The sequence below is a fragment of the Polyodon spathula genome, chromosome 17 (assembly GCF_017654505.1).
Source record: "Polyodon spathula isolate WHYD16114869_AA chromosome 17, ASM1765450v1, whole genome shotgun sequence".
Taxonomy (NCBI): Eukaryota; Metazoa; Chordata; class Actinopteri; order Acipenseriformes; family Polyodontidae; genus Polyodon; species Polyodon spathula.
In genome coordinates, this window is record NC_054550.1 from 6,251,252 (window position 1) to 6,268,573 (window position 17,322).

General features: G+C 37.1%; 1 protein-coding gene across 4 annotated transcripts in view; it reads left to right on the forward strand.

The window, feature by feature from the left end:
- Positions 1-17,322, forward strand: part of LOC121329486 (DENN domain-containing protein 2B-like) — a 66,363-nt gene that overhangs the window by 39,819 nt on the left and 9,222 nt on the right. For all 4 annotated transcript variants that reach the window (XM_041275056.1, XM_041275055.1, XM_041275058.1 and 1 more), the window contains 10 exons: positions 4,635-4,771; positions 5,428-5,640; positions 7,185-7,281; positions 7,579-7,623; positions 8,985-9,169; positions 10,443-10,552; positions 10,665-10,734; positions 12,659-12,736; positions 13,845-13,985; positions 14,219-14,367. In XM_041275056.1, coding sequence (XP_041130990.1) covers positions 4,635-4,771; positions 5,428-5,640; positions 7,185-7,281; positions 7,579-7,623; positions 8,985-9,169; positions 10,443-10,552; positions 10,665-10,734; positions 12,659-12,736; positions 13,845-13,985; positions 14,219-14,367 — 1,225 coding nt within the window. The remainder of the gene's footprint in view (positions 1-4,634; positions 4,772-5,427; positions 5,641-7,184; positions 7,282-7,578; positions 7,624-8,984; positions 9,170-10,442; positions 10,553-10,664; positions 10,735-12,658; positions 12,737-13,844; positions 13,986-14,218; positions 14,368-17,322) is intronic.

Consider the following 17,322-nt stretch of genomic DNA (forward strand, 5'->3'; position numbering starts at 1 on the left):
GCCTCCTCTCGTTTGTAAACTTTCTTATGTTCTTATGTTCTTATGATTGGAAATAGAGGTCACTAGAGGTGATGTAGCCAGCCAGGGGAGACCAAATCTCAAACGACCTCTTAGGAAAGAAAGTCAAGCACAAGTAACACATTAAATAAAATAAAATAGTGCATTTATATCTGTAATATGATAAAACACGAAGATGATTAGTAGATTAGCAAATCTTCTATAGTGGTAATGTGTGTAATGAAACTGATGCGGGTGCGTGCTTTGTAAAACGATTTCTCTCTTACTTGAGCTTGTTGAATCTAAATGAAGCGTGCCGTGTTTGTTTGCTCAGGTAACCAGCCAGGTCAGTCTGGGTATATACTTTGGAATGAAATAAATGTAGGCCCATGTTACATTGGGTTTTGCCAGCTGTGCTGCACTGAATAAGTGTGTTGTGATTAAACTCCTGACTAATGACTTGTAATCCCCTTCAGTTGCTGTGCTCAAATTCTTACCTACTTACACCGTATGATTTTATGACCCAAAACCCCTGTGAGTTAACAGGCCCGTAATCTCCATTACTGTAGCATTAGTGGAGCGTGTTTATGTGTGAATTCCCATTATAATACAGTACATTATGAAATTCCAATGCAGTGAAATAATATTACTAATTTGCCAGTAGAAACAATTCAGGGGCAGCTGTTATCCAGGCCTTCCGATTTAAAGCAAAGCAGAAATAATTGCTAAATATGTCAGGGGCATTAATAAAAACATATCTCTCAGCTTTCTGTGGAAAGGAACAGAATATTAAATAACTTCAAATACCCTTTCAACTGTTCTGAGTAGTGCTGTTGCTTCAATCATCTATATATATATATATATATATATATATATATATATATATATATATATATATATATATAATATCTAACTAGTTTCCAGCTAGATTTAATGCTACTGTAGAATGGGAACTGTCCAGCTGTTTGGGTTTTCTTGTTCAGAAGGTGGTGTGTGGCATGATCAGGAATACACAGAGTGGTTGCACAAGTCAAAATAATAGAAACTGAAAACGTTTTTTTTAAACCTACCAACTGGCTTTTGTATTTATACATCAGAAATACCACACACCTCAGATGCCAATTACACAGGCTGTTAACTAGGTAGACAACCCTGTTTTGAAGATTAAAATGAATGTAGATGTGAAAGTCTTTTCATAACAAGATTTATAGCGACGTTGAAAACTACTGCAGGTCATGTAATTGAAATTATGGTAAAAATACAATCCATGATATGCAAACCAAACTCTTTTATGGCGATTCGCTTGCCATGTAAATACAGTAGATTCTACAACCAATCTACTGTACTTTTTGTCATGCGTTGTATTGTCACACCTAGCAGAAAGGTTTATTTTGTAAGCTGCAAAAGCATCAAATATAAGAGTTTAATGTGAACGCTTAATAAATATGCTGTCTCTAAAAATTATTTTGAGTGCAGTAACCAGAGGAGTTAATACCTGCTTTCAGCTTCATCAGCTGCAAAAGAAACCCATAATTTCCTCACAAGCACTGTTATTATGCAGTTATATTACAAGTGTAAATGTAGCTTACAGAGGTCATTTTATATATTTTGTACAGTAATTATATAAACCTCTAAAACGTGTTTCAGCAGGATATAAGTAAGACATTCTAACATTCTAAACATTTTGAAACAGAAAAGGAAGATTTAAAGTTCTCTAAAACAGTTTTGATCTAGATCTTTAGCTTTTATTTTCTCCCCATGGGGATGAATATCCCCAGCGACAGGAATGTATGTATGTATATATGTATGTGTCACACTTTTACATATTGAAAACCACTTTCCTGATTGTGATGAAACTTGATAGGACCTTCCTCTGCACAGGTTAGTATTAGACTGTGGGGTTATGTGTTGTTGTTGTTGGTTTTTTTTTTTTTTAAGTATCATAAGAAATATGTTTTTTCTTTATGATACATGCCATCAAAATGTTTGATTATTTTGCATGCAATTATTTAAAAAACAAATATGTGTATAATGCATAGATTTGTTTTGTTTTGTGACATGCAAGCTGCCAAGTGAAAAAAGAGTCCTGGAAGAACTAATACCTGCTATAATAGAGTCTGCAATTACTGCTGCATGGCTGGGCAGAATCAGGTTTAGCGGGTAGGTTTGTATGTAAGAATTATTTCAGCCCTTAGAAATGATTCCAGGGCAAGTTTTTCTCATTATAGGAAAGTGTGAATTTTAAAGCTTCACCTGTGATGCTTGAAAGACTTGTTCAGAGATATCCTGTTCACACTACCTACTGAATACAGTACAAAGCCGAGCAACACGTTCTCAAAATGGATTTATGAATGACGTGAATGATGCATGTTTTTTATGCATGCAGTGTGGAAACTGTATTAGTTTACTGGGTACTAATGCTTACCTTTATGATGGATCCCTGTAAATGGAGTTGAAATGGTGCTGTTTGCCATGTGTGTGGATGAATCGTTATCTTGGATAATTTGTAAATAGATATTTTTGGAAGATTACTGCTTCAAATCAGGCCTCTAACTAGACCCCATTCACACTACTGGTCCGGCCCTGGTCTGCAACCCTGATCACATTTGTGTTTTTAAGGCACTTTTGCGCGTTCATGTATGTGACGGAAAAGCAGGCCTAAAACGTGCCTGCTTGGTTTTTTTTACGGAACTACAGTCTGCACTCAGAATGGAAGAGCTACCGGGATATACAGCAATCCTTTTGTACCAGGTGTTTCTTATTCATATATATTTTTTCAATGCAGCACAGTAGCAATTTTATGGTATATATTAAAAAAAAACCACAACATATTGACTATTTTGATTCACTGTTAAGGTGTGTAACAGGGTGACAGTTTGAGCACCCACAATCACATTATTCTCGTAAGAACGCAGAGGTATTTAGAGCGTGGGAAACAGCAACTTGCTAGTGTTGACAGGTTTAGATATTTATTTTCGTAATGGATACTTCACTCAGATTGCAAATGACTATAAGGTTGTACACAATGACTGACATTCACAAGACAAACCTAATAGTACTATTGCTTCCTCCTAAGGAAAGACAAAGCATTAAATAATGTTAAATACATGACACATGTTTCTTTTCATTTATACAGTTTAACCTGAATGAATACCGTCTTTGTTTACATACACGATTGTTAAACTATTCTGTCGTTTACACGCTATTGTTATTGTTATTATTGTTCTCTAGTCCCTAACCATTACCAGTAAAGACTGAACATTAGCATTATCCATTATATTGGAAGATTACCGAACATATGACTATAACAAAACCCTTGTCACACATGTAGAAGACAACATCATTAAGGGAATCGCCCTATTCTGAATACAGCAATACATCATCAAATATCAAATACCAAATACACTTTGCTCAACAACATGCACGATACTTATTAAACTACTGCTCTGTCGCTAGTAGAATAACATTAGCAATAATAATCACAATAACATGCATTGGAATGTTACAATGAGGGTCTCATCCTCACATGGTGCATCAATGATCTTAATATCTTGTATTAATGATCTTGTGTGCAAGCAGCTAAAAGAAATGATCGGCATTTTAATGTAAAGACCAAGACTTCTGTAGCTGTGTAGTGTATCTCTGCGTGCAAAATAAACCAATTAAGTGGTGGCTGAATAAGCCAAGTCGCCAGCAACGTTATTGATCATTATTGAGATCCACAATCCTGCAGTTTTTAGATTTATCGCTTATTTACTAAATAACAGGAAGAAAATGCAATTGTGACAAATTAAGCATAATTATTAATGCACTGCAGCTCGTATATTATGTGACAGGAACAACCTGAATGCTAACCCGTTAGATTTTTTTTTAATTTCATTTTTTATCATTCAAATGGTATGATGTAGTAATAATTACCATTCAATATCGATCCACTGCTGTCTTTTGTAGCACAACTTGCACCTTTCTTGCGCGTGGGAGTATGGGAGTGTCTACTGAGCTATGCAATCACATTGGTCATGTGATACGAAAAGGCCGGCCCGGGTCTGCTTTGCATTCATACATATGTAAAGACTGGTCTCAGATTGCAGGCCCTGGGCCAAATCGAAACCGCGGCCCTGGGCTGCCTTTTCTTTTCTCATATGAGACAAGACAGGCCGCCTCAAATCGGAAGTGTGAACAAGGTCCTAGTCATTAGCTTTGTGTTCCATTAAACCACTAAAACGATCTATTAATCAATGCACCAAAAAATTACTGCGATATGTAAAAGCTTCTTATGATAATGGTACATGCTGTCATTAAAAAATACAATTAAATAATTTCCTTTCAAACAAATTAGTCAACGTCAAACCCAAGGAAACCTCTTAACCTGTGGCTGCAGACATGCTAGCGCATTGACTCATGGTCATTCCAACATCTTGAAAATACATTTTCTTCTTTTAGCTGTTGCCCAATGGTAACTATTGTAAAAACTTTTCCAGCTGCTGGCAGCAGCATGACTCATGCTGTAAACCAAGGAGTTTTTTTTTTCTTTTTCTTTTTTTTAAACACTCGCATTTTTTTCTTTCCTTTCTTTATTTCTTTTAAACAACTTTCCTGCGGTCTGTTTTTTTTTTCTCTCCTTAAACGCCACTCAGAATCCCCCAAAGAGAATCCTTACGAGGATGTGGACCTGAAAGGCCGCTCCCTGGTCCGAAAATCCAAGCTGTCTTCTGAGAACTCAGTGCACAGGATGTGGACACCTCAGGACAGGAAGTACACTACACCTCCTCAGGTAATTCATCACTTTTAATGGAATAATCAGCCATGTTGTAAAACAAGACCCAGAAGTATTTATTTTTATTATTAATTAAAGCATTAAGCTATGGAACTGAGAAAGTCTGAAAGACATACATTCCTGTGGACAGTTTTAATAAAAGGCAACTATTCTCTTGGAAGGAATGAGTAAAATACTGTAAATAGGAGGTTGTACAGGTTTACAGTGCTGTTTTCCTAAAGCCCTGGGCCCATAATTTAGCTTGAAAGGTGCAGGTGCCAGGTGTGCTAAAAAATGCTTTAACACTTGAGTGGTTTAGTCACCTGTTAAAAGTTTAGAGGAACAGTTTTAGGATAAAATGAATTCAATTCTTAGCAGATTAAAATGTAATGATATCAAAAAAACTATGTATCCACATTGGGTTTTATAATGTTAAATGTGATACAAACGTACAGTGTCATGGCCATCAATAATATTTGCGGGCATTTTTTTTAATAACCCTGCTCTACTAATACTGCATATTAAGCGCCTATAGTATGGGGATACTATAAGTTGACTTAACTTGGCCTACAAAAGATAAAGGGGGGAATAGATTAATTCACAAAACCTACACCACCACAACTCATCACCAGTAAAAGCAGTTTGTTATTAATCTGAAACGGTCTCATTTCAAGCTCCCTTCAAAGTCCAGCAGTCAGTCACTGCGCCTCCCAGGGCCCTCAGAAAGGAAGAGCCACCGTCTCCCTCGGCTTTCCCAGAGGCACAGCCACGATGACATGCTGCTCCTTCCCCATATTGGTGTGTCCCCACTCCCCTGCAGCCTGAACGAGGACAGCCTGAGCACCACCAGCGAGCTCTCCACACGCAGGCCCAGGAGGGTCCCCAAGGTGACACACCCCGCGATCAACAAGCACGGCAGTGACTGTCACCCCCTGCCATAAAAAAAAAATTATATCAACATAATTCAGATCTTTTATTTGACATCATGTAATCAAAGAAACTACAAAAAAATAAATTGCAAAAAAGTCTACCGGAAGCCATAATAAGAGTACAATATTTCATGTTCGATTTTGACAATTCAACACGTTAGCGTCACTTATTCAGCAGGTTTCATTCAACTTTATGGAGCAAAATGTGTCAATTCTTTATGGTGACGAAAAACTTTTGGCCATAGCTGTAGATTCTAAATTAGAGCTAACAGTAATGTAGATCACCTTTGTCCTCTTACATGTAGACGTGATACAAACTGGTAGATGCCTTTTGTATACACCCAGATTCTGATACTCTCAAAAGATTGTACTGAAGTATGTCCAGTTTCATTGCATGTGACATCACAATTAAATAGCTTCTCTAGATATATGGCAAAAGGTACTGTGACATACAGACAGAGAGAATGACAGACACAGGGTGCCTCCATGCAATCCCGGATTTTGACACACTTATAATTTCCTACAGAATGTCCTTTTCAAGTTTGATTTTCTAATTAATATCTATAGTTAATATTCTTCTCATGTGAGACATTTAGATGAAAAATGTCCTGTATGGAGCTAATGAAACAAATGCAGTTCTGAAATATTTTTTCAACGTTGTGAATTCATTCAGCTTTATAGTAATTTTGATTTATATTTTGGTCACTTCACTGACCTATGGCTGGACTGTTTGTTTTCATAAGGCAGTTTGCAAACGAACAGTAAAAAGCTTCAGACCTACCTCCATAGCACTAGAGTTTCACAACTCAGCATTTTTAAGTGCTTCTTTGTTTTGGGACCTTCTTTCCATGTGAATGGCTTATTGTGGTACTTGTAAAACTTCAGAAACACATTTGATGCATTTGAAAACAGTTCATGTATTGATGTTTCATGTAGAGAAGAACAGTGACTGGTTTTACCATTGTTTGTAGGTTGCATTCAGTGCCACTGGGAACACGTTGGATAGCCTAGTCCATATCGAATTGTGTTTGGCTTAAAAACACCATCCTCACAGTCAGTTTTCTGGTGCTATACACTGTAATAGTAAATACAAACCTTGTACTGTGGCATACCGGCAAAAAAGACAGACATTGCACCAGTGTGTACTTCCGAGGGAATGTGATTAGTGAAAAATACTTATTAATCTGAAACCGCATGCAAAAAGATATATTATCAGCTTTGCAGTGGCAACCATATTGAGGACAAACCAATTAAAACTTTGCTATTTTGGATGTCAACTAAGCTGTCTGCATTTCAAGTGTCTTATTGTTGTAGACAGTCTGTTCCAGCTTCTCTCTGATTTTCATTTTTTTTTTTGTTTTTATTGCACAGTTATATTTTATTTCATATCAATTCTTTTTATCAAACTCTTTAACTACTTCCCTAAGCATGCTTTAGCAGGCTGTCATATTTGCTTTCCAGTTTAATGCTGCCTTTTTTATATTTTGTGCATTTCATTGCAGCTTGTCCAAAGGATTAATTCTATCTACAGTGCGAAAAGAGGGAAGAAAAGGCTGAAGAAGCTTTCAATGGCCAATATCGAAACATCATCATTGCGAGGTATTGTCCTTTTTTTTATCAAAATACATTGCCACAACAATGCAGATTCTAGCACAAAGATAGTTAAGTAATGCTAGTGTATGTATAACAACAGATATACTGTAAAAGTGTTGCCAATGTATTTAATTAAACAGACATTTGTTTTTAAAGATTTGCTTATACTTACATGCAAGCATATGGTTTTTCTTCAAAACGTAAATCTAATAGATAATACAAATACTGCTTGTGGATGATAAGCAATACAACTTTACCTAGTGCTGTATGTGTTTCTGACTCTTGTTTGTATGTGTTTTGCAGATGAGAACAGTGAGAGTGAGAGCGACTCTGATGACAGGTTCAAAGGTGAGAGGTCGCTCAGCACAGTCATGCCTCAGTCTCCAGAGAGATGGCTTGGCACCCCGCTGTGCTGTACTGCTGTCTCTTTGAGACACTGGACTCTTGTTTTGTCTATGGAATATACAGACCACATATACATTTTTAACAGGTTTGCATGCTAACTGTGTCTTAAGATCTGAAAGCCAATTAAACCAGGACAGAAGAACTGTTTTACTGCTGTTCTATCCTACTTACTATATCACGTGAAATGTTGTTTGAGGGTGAATTTCACATGACATTTTATTAAGCATTATGAAAACTGACCTCTCAGTCCCCTGACAACAGAGCTAAGAAAGCAATTACTATAAAAAGATATATGAAGAGATGCATTACAACACACCACTAGCTGGATAATTATTTGAATATTCAGTAGTCCATATTTCTGACTATTTACTCTCAAACAATATGTAATTAATGTTTCAGGGTAAACTGAATTAAACTCCCCAATTAAAGGTTCCAAACAAAAAAGCTTTCTTAATTTATTAGAAATATATGAAAAAGAAAAGTACTGTAGTACACTCAAATTTACTTAGTCATAGGATTTCTGTTTATCAGATTGATGCTGCTAGCGTGTTAAGGATGAATCACTGGGTAGTTATTTAATTTAAACTTTGGCAGATTTACAAAAAATAAAAACAAACAAGAATCGTTTTTTCTTTTGGTCGTTTTTGTTTTTCTTGCTTCCAGCAGTATTTAAAACCAAACCCTAAAACATAGATGACTAAATCCATTTAAACTAATAAACATTATAGGTTCAGCTCACAGACGATTTAAAGTAGTATTATAGTAGTATGGCTGAAGATGGTATTGGTAATTGGTGTTTTAAGGTGGTATTAAAGGAGTATGGCTGAAGCTGGTATTGGTAATTGATTTTTTTAAGGTAGTATTATAGGAGTATGTCTGAAGGTGGTATTGGTAATTGATGTTTTAAGGTGGTATTAAAGGAGTATGGCTGAAGGTGGTATTGGTAATTGATTTTTTTAAGGTAGTATTATAGGAGTATGGCTGAAGGTGGTATAGGTAATTGATGTTCTAAATTGCTACCCATTCAACTATAAAGCAGAAATCTAAATTCTTAACCTAATAATGTACTAACATCAATAACATAAGTTTGATGCCGCCATATAATTGTAGCATTTGAAAAATAAGTTGGTGTCAATAATCTTAAGCAGCTAGGCTTCTTGCCTAAGCTTTTTTATACAAATGGAAGTGGAAGTCTAGTTCCTCTCCTGTGTCCATTGTGCCAGTCAGGGGAGCTGTGTAAACACCAGAGCCCACTGACTGCCCTGTGTAACCCCCCTGCCGTCTCGGTGTTGTTCCTTCTGCAGCTCACACTCAGCGCTTGCTCCACCTCCAGTCCATGCTCAGACGGGCGCCCAGTTACCGGACCCTGGAGCTGGAGCTGATTCAGTGGCAGGAGCGGGAGCTGTTTGAGTACTTTGTTGTGGTGTCCCTGAAGAAGAAACCCTCCAAGACCTCCTACATCCCTGACGTAACATACCAGTTCCCAAAGGTACAGGAGTGGTGAAGGTGGTGGGCGAGTGCGTTGCAAATAGACTTGGGCTGGCTGGGTTATTGAGAAGTAAGGAAATCGTTGCTGTGGTAATTAAATTTGTATTTACTTAAAAAAACTAGCAAAAACAAGAAGGCTATTTATGTTTGTTTACAAAGGGGTGTTCCCTTGGGTATGAAAATATTCTAACTGTCATATCCCTGCCAAAGATAGCCTAGGAGATTTGGGGTTGAAATAAGAACTAGATAAACCAAGGAAGCTTGTGGGCAATAGTGTATACTGTTATATTATAACACTACATTGTGGTTTGCTTAAAAGGGATTCACATATTAATTTAAGAGAAACAGTAACATTTTCAGTAAACAGAGCCCCTTCTTTATTTAAGAAGTACAGTGCTTTCTTGATTGGAATGTTGTGTGCAAGGGGGTCTTTCTCTTGGCAATGTTTAATACAAAGAGCCAATCAAACCATGGTTTTAAGACTGTTAATGTTTTTATTGTAATCTGGTACCAGTATACAAACAGAGGGGTCTTGTTAATCATCTCAAGAAGGGACCAGAGCCAAGTCTTTTTTTTATTATTTTTTTAGATTACTAATTTTGAAACAAAAAACCATTGTGGTAGAATGTAATGTGGGCCATTGAGATCCCTACGTATACAAGAAGCAGTCATTGTGAATGAAAGCTTCACCTCGGGGAGCAGGGTAATGGAAGCATGGACTGATAGGTTGTTGGATAGCCAGCACACCAAGGGACTTTAGATTTGCAGGTCTGTTGTTGCCAATTTTCCTTAAATTGCTTTCCAAGACTGTTTTGTTTCAGTGAGGATTCAGTAGAATTCTAGGGACATAAATTAAAGGTTTGTGTTAAGATTAGTTCACTGAATTTATTTTCATTCAGTGTCATTTTACTTATAACATGACCCTGTTTCATAGTTCATTTATTTTCACTCTATTCACTTTTAAAGTGAACTTAGTACAGTTCTAAAACAGTTTTCCTTCCCTTTTCATAGTCAACATGTATATATTTTAGCATGTCAAAGTTTGGGTTACTAAAAAGCTATGGTTTCAACATGTAAGAGCTAGTCTCCCATACTAACAAAAAAGTGTTCATCTAAAACAAGAAGCTTGGCTACACAAAAATGCTTTTAAAGCAAATGAAAATCTCCATTTCTCTAGGCACTATAGAGTAAGTGGTGTTTAGTACAAGGTTGCCTGTATCCATAAAGAGTGCAGAGAAACTGATAATGAAGTTGACTGGAACCTCTTCTCACAGCTAGAGAGGCCGACCAAACAGATGAGGGAGGCTGAGGGGCGCCTGAAAGCTATCCCACAATTCTGTTTTCCTGATGTCAAGGACTGGACCCCAGTGTTGGAGTACAGCAGGTGAACTCTCATTCTAAAATCTACCGCTCTGACCCATGCCATTTAAAGCTAGGGACATGACACAACTTGGCTTTAAATAACATAAGTGCAATTATCATTATTTTGAATGCAGCGAAACGTTTTCATTTATGCTGACTGGAGAAGATGGAAGCAGAAGATTTGGATACTGCAGAAGACTGCTGGTTAGTTAATACATTTTTTTGGAATTCATTAGCGTTGTTTAAAGGAGTGAAAACCAATTGTTTAAATGGGTTTACCTCTTATTAGCTTTATTAAAATATATACTGGTCCCCCTTTATAGGGCAAAGTGTGTTTTAGATATGCAGATTTTATAATAAAACACTAGTGGAACACTAACACTTTTGTTGTAAGTCACAGGTTCTGAGAAGTGAATAGGTACAAGGAAGCGGCAGCAATAGCTTATATGAAATATCTGCATATTACAAATTGAAGTTTAAAACATAAGACAATTCACAAAGACCTTCTGTAGATGAAAATGGTACCAGTGATAATCTTGCTAGTGCTAATAATAGGTAAGAAAATTGATTATAATGGATCCTTATTTAATTGCATTAGTCCTCAGATCAATAGTGCTAGTCTTGTTTTAGTTTTGTCTTGCTTTTTGTGGAACTGGTTTTGTAACAACGATGAATTGGCACTGGCTGGATTCCCAGTTGTACAGCAAATCAAGACTTTACAAAGCTTGTGTCACCAGTTGCCGTGGTTACATTTAGAATTAAAATAAACATACTTCTTTAGAATCAGACATTTTTTGGGAGATATGAAACGTTTACACAATCACTTGTCATCAGAGAAACGTGTAAATTCTGCCTCGACACTGGCTTCTCCTTTGTTTAAAGTTCGGCTTGCTGGCCTTGGTGGATGCCAAGTTTGAATAAAAAAGTACAATGCATTAGATATGTCAAAGAAAAATGCTTGCAAACCCAAACATTTTCAAGGAAGTTCTGTCTTAGCTTTCTGCAGTATATATTACTGTCTTGTATTTATGAGGCGGATTGTGCCAGGGGTCAGCTTGTAAACCTTTTATTAAGAGGTTGGACAAAAAATAAATAAATAAACACCTGCCATAACACATTTGAAAAGAACAAAATGTTACAAAACTGAGAAGCTTGAGAGTACTTAAGAATCTTTTGAGTTGCAGTAATTTCTTGTTTGGTTGTGTTAATTAATGACTGGAGTGAACACTTTCAAAATATGACCCAGTGTGATAACGTGAAGAATCTTTAATTCTGAACATACAGAGATCCTGAGACGTACAGCGTATGTGTTTTCACTGGCGACCAGTTTAAGCAGCTCCTTGTCTGGTGGTATTCCAAGACCTGGCATTCTGTTGACATTCCTTTAGATTCCTTGCTGTGATTTTAACCAAACTCTGCATACTTGCATACTAAAATCACTCATTTTAGAAACAGTTTCATACCTAATATGGACAAAAAAGATTACGTTTTTTTTTTTTCACCGAGCTGGAGAGTAACAATAAGCAAGTTTGATCCATGAATAGATTCATATGGGTTTAGTTAGCAGAAATTCTTTGCCCTTCATTAAATACAATGAGGCACGCACCTGCAGGGGATTCATAATCTGAAGCATCCATCTGTTAACTCTCCAGAGACAGTAGTAAGTCATATCCAAAGTTTATTAGCAATGAAACTGGCCAGGAGACTGCTTGCACTGAGCACTGGTTTTGTTGCATTTAGAACCCAGAAAGCACCCCTAGAAACAGTGATATAATACAATGCTCCCCCCATAGTATACTCTTGTTATCTGCTTATTTTTAATAGTCCTGCAGCACAAAAGTTTTTTTCCTGACAATCAATTATACAAGCTAGTCCCCATGCTCACAGGTGTTGCTCAGCACCCAAATAACTACATAAGGTTCATCTGTAAAACTTGAAATTGATGTTTAGTCAAACTGATTAGGTCAAAGAGACTGTATAAACATATGTGTACAGAACATGTATTAACATTTAATTAATATTAAACATAAGTTCAATAGCCTGCTATTTGTGATGTGGGCTGAACAGTTGTTCTTCATCTGATAAACTTTAGTAGTATGTTGAATGTGATTTCATTTCCCTTTCATAGCCAAGTGGAAAAGGCCCTCGCTTGCCTGAAGTGTACTGTGTCATCAGCCGACTTGGGTGTTTCGACTTGTTTTCCAAGGTGAGGTAATGCTTTCACAAACGTATTGTGATCTGAGTCGCTGGCAACTAAGGGCAACATGTAAGCCTTATTTAGACATAAAGATGAAAGGAGTTGGAACTCATTGAAAGGGTGGGGCTCACCTGTGAGGAACAGATTGCTTCTGGATCCTCAAAAGCCTTCGCCAAATTTCAGCAGTAACAGCAAAAACTTTAAGAAGACTTTCAACAGATCAGGTCCAAGCAGAGTAGTAAAAGCTGAGTCCATTATTTTCTTCCATCAAAGTAGTCTAATTAATTAGTGAAATTAAAATAAACTTATACTCTTACAGTTCACATATCCCTTAAGTTAACCATTGATCCGTGGTTTTAGTTTTTTTTTGTGTGTGTGTGTGTGTGGTGTTCCAGAATTGTTTTTTTAAAAGCAGCTTTTATCCAAGTGTGCTCATTGTGGAACCTTACAGAGCAATGTGTTGTAAATGAATCGGATCAGTGTGGGGTTTATTAAACAGCCCATAATCTGTTGTTTATGATCATTTTGGGGGGTAAAAGGTGCTTGATCCGAGGACGGAATAATCAGAAAGTGATGGCTGATTTAGATAAAATCGGGTAGTTATGGTTTGATCTTTGATGTTAATAAGCAACTAATGAATCTCCTGCACCACTGAATTTCAGGGGTATAAAAGGTGAAATAGAGGGCCTGGCTAATGAGAGGAGCGTATGGACCATTAGTAACTGGTTACAGGATGTCAAGTTAGGACATGGATTTCATTAGCAGAGGATAAACATGTTCTTTACACAGTTTGTTAATGAGACGGGTCCTTGTGTTTTCCTATGGAATCTAGTGTAGTCCTATTTTTAAGACTTGGAGAGCAAAGTCAGAGGGTTACATTTACTTGTGCAAGTATGAACTGTTCTAAAGATAAGCAGGATAATTTTTCTAAAATGTACAATTATAATGATCAAAGCACATGAATATGTATAGAAAACATATTTGCTAATGAAACAAGAACGCACTTTTAAATGCATCACAATGTATGTATCAATGAAATATAACAAATGTACAATGAACACTTATCATTGAAAGATGTTTTTTTTTTTATTGGCAATGTTGCCCTTTGATTGGTTAGATCCTGGACGAGGTGGAGAGGCGGAGAGAGGTTTCTGCTGCCCTAGTCTATCCGTTCATGAGGAGTTTGATGGAGTCCCCATTCCCTGCGCCGGGGAAAACCATCAAAGTCAAGACCTTCTTACCTGGAGCTGGAAACGAGGTCAGTCAGCCTTAGACAACCCTGTTATCTGCTTGCCTACAGGCTGTGAAGTTTCTGTGTCCAGTTAGTTGTATGGTTAAAACTGCAATTAACAATATTTGATTAAACAGTGAATTACATGATTGTGTTTTCTTCACCGCTGGGAAAATGCATTGTTTTATCTTTATTTTGCTTGTCTGTTTAGAATTATATGAGTCTTCACCGCAGGTTCCAATGTTCAATTTCTGTTGTAGGTGATTGAGCTGCGTCGCCCCATGGACTCCAGGCTGGAGCATGTGGACTTTGACAGTCTCTTTCGCTGCCTGAGTGTCCGCCAGGTTATTAGAGTCTTCGCTTCTCTACTGCTGGAGCGGAGAGTCATATTCGTTGCAGATAAGCTCAGGTAACATACCGTATGCATAAGCACCACTGATATTTTAGAGCAGATCTATTTTTTCATCCACTGATTATTTTCATATGAACTAAGGCCGCTGGCCTACTGTGGAACTTTTAGTTTTGAACACAGGTAAATGCAAAAAGTACAATTGAAGATGTTTGAGGTTTTGTGTGTTTATCTAGAAAAGTAATTAACTACTAGCATGTTTTTGTGAACTTGTACTAGCATGAACCTGTACGAATAGACTAGAGATTTGAACTTTTACACAAAATATGTGAGTGTAGAATCTAATGCACTGTCACCCTGCATATTATAATGAGCAATACTGGCAGCTGTTGCCAGTTGTAAGTCCATAGCACCACCCTCAGTAGCCACATTTTAACAGCTTGGCTTGTTTCAGTAACACATGGGCGTCCACACAATACCGGTACTAATGTAAAAGAAAAGCATTCATTTTACTGCAACGTGCCGTACAGAATGGGTCCTGACTACTCCCACTGCTCCACCTTACTAGAGCCTATGAATTAGATTTTTTTTTTTTTTTGTAGAATATCAGCAGCTGTGCTCATGACTTGTTTTTCAACTTTGTGGATGTGTAATTAAAATGTTTTTTGTTAGAGACTAGAAAGCTTAATCCAGTTTGGTAGAAAAGGGAATATTTCCCAGCTGTGTTCAGAAGAGCCTTCTTTACTGTAAATCCATGATGTGTTAAAGAACAGTTTGCTTTGTTGAGCAATACTGTCCATGTGTTGAGGTCAGAATCACGGTCATGACAGGTAATCAATAACACACTGCTGGGTATTTGGCATATCCAAACAAAGTCCCCTGGACTTGGAATTTTTCACATTGCACAAATGGTGCTACTGGTGTGATAAGCATACACATTTAGGTTACTGAGTCCTCGTTGAAGGTCAGAGCTGTACTAGATATAGGAGGTCACTGAATAGTCAGTTGTATGTAACTCCTAACCAGGCACGGACGTATTAACTCATAATAACCACTGGTATCTCAAGCACACTTGTCACTAGAAAATAACACAGCATATGGTCTAATAATCACTTTTTATGAATTGTATCAATACATATAACTTGTGGCTCATTTAAAAGTATAGTTCTATGGAGTTTAGTTGCAGTGAAAGTGCATAGTGTGGCTTGGACTTCAAAGTTTTCTGAATTCTCACTACCCCAGCTATTTCCTTAAGGACTTTTCCCATGAAGAGGCTAGGCTAAGGTCACAAAACAAATTTTACTTGTGAATTGAATAAGATTTGAACCCAGACACCTGAAATACAATAGTGAACACTAAGGCATTATGTACACTGTATTGCATTTTTTTAAACTGAGTTTGTGAAAAAAAAAAAAGAACAAGTCCATCTTTTTAACAGAACTGAAGAGACAGCATTGTCACAGCCAAGGGCATTCAATTATCACCTAAACTCCAGTGGACTGAAAGCAGGGTTTCCAAAGAGTTCATGGACTTTGTGAAATATCTGTCTTTACATTGTTTGGGACAGTTTAAACAAACGTGTCTGGGGACTGCTGACGTTATCTGGAAAATATTCACTTCCTTTTGGTTTGTTTTAATGCCCTTATCATGGAGGACCCTGCTTGATCACGGCAGTTTGTCACAATTTTACAGATAATAACGTCATCCCCACCCCTTTCATATCGCCAATCATATCGCCACATGTTCCAGGGAGTGAATGACTGAGCTCAATTTTGTAATCCGAATGTATGGAATGGAATTCCAAGTGATGTGCATGACTAAGTGGATTTCATATTTAGATTACTTTTGCACTGTAGCAACACTAGACAGCCTTTCCTTGATTATAATGACTCCACTGTGCAGCTTTTGAAAACTCACAGCCTTGATAAAAGTTTACCAGTTTGCTGTTTTCCATGCTTTCCCCATGGTTATCCTATACATTTACCTTAGCTTACCATGGTTTGCTGTTTTGTACCATAAATCTCTGGGTGACGCTTTATTTTAAGGGATGTTTTTTTAGTTTATTAACAGTTAACAAACATTGTTAATTTTTACCTTAGGGCTAGGGTTAGGTTTAGGTTTATGGTTAGGGTTAATAAAAACCTGATTTAATTTGCTAAACATTACTACAGTGACAATTTGAACCGATTTCAAGCATATGATCGACTGGGCATCAAGCGCTGGTGTTTGATTGATCATCCGTAGGGCTGTGGTATTTGCAGTTTTTGCAAACACCAGTTATTAGCTAACAGTTAACAGAAAATAAGTAATGTGCATTAACATGTTTATAACTGTTTGTTAACAGTTAATAAACTAAAAACGGCCCTTAAAATAAAGCATGTCCCATCTCTGTGTTTTATTGGGCTTTCACTATACATTACTACACTTTGCTATATTTATATCATGGTAGCTTTTTATAAGGTACTGTATCATATACCTAAGATGACTGGAATGTGGGAAAGTTGTAAGATATTAGATTGAAACATAAATGCAAATTATATTGCAAGTATGGATCTGGGAATAGGGCTACTAAATGTCCCCTTCACCTGATCAGCACAAAGCAAACCCTTCATATTTTTCCAACATCATCTTTGCCACTCCTCAGTGCTCAGTTCTAACAAGATCAGACCGGAATGAGCTTCTGGGCTGGCCAAGACTTGAACATTGTTGTAAGCACATCAAGCTTTGTGTGTTTTTTTCTGTTATAACTGTAAAGTGCCTACACTTAAGAACATGGGGGCTGTAGAACTTGCACTGCCTGATCAGACCTGATCCTTTAGAGCCTAGTAGACAGTCCACACAATACTGAAGAATGCCTGTTGGGATCCTGTTTTGGCAAAAACAAATCATTTTTTTAATACCTCAGCAGCCACAACATTGTCGTAATGTATGGGGGAGATATTGTTATGAAACTGAAATGAAATGAACAATGCAGATGTAACACTGTGGAACCCTCTTGTGGGCTGTTAGTTGAGT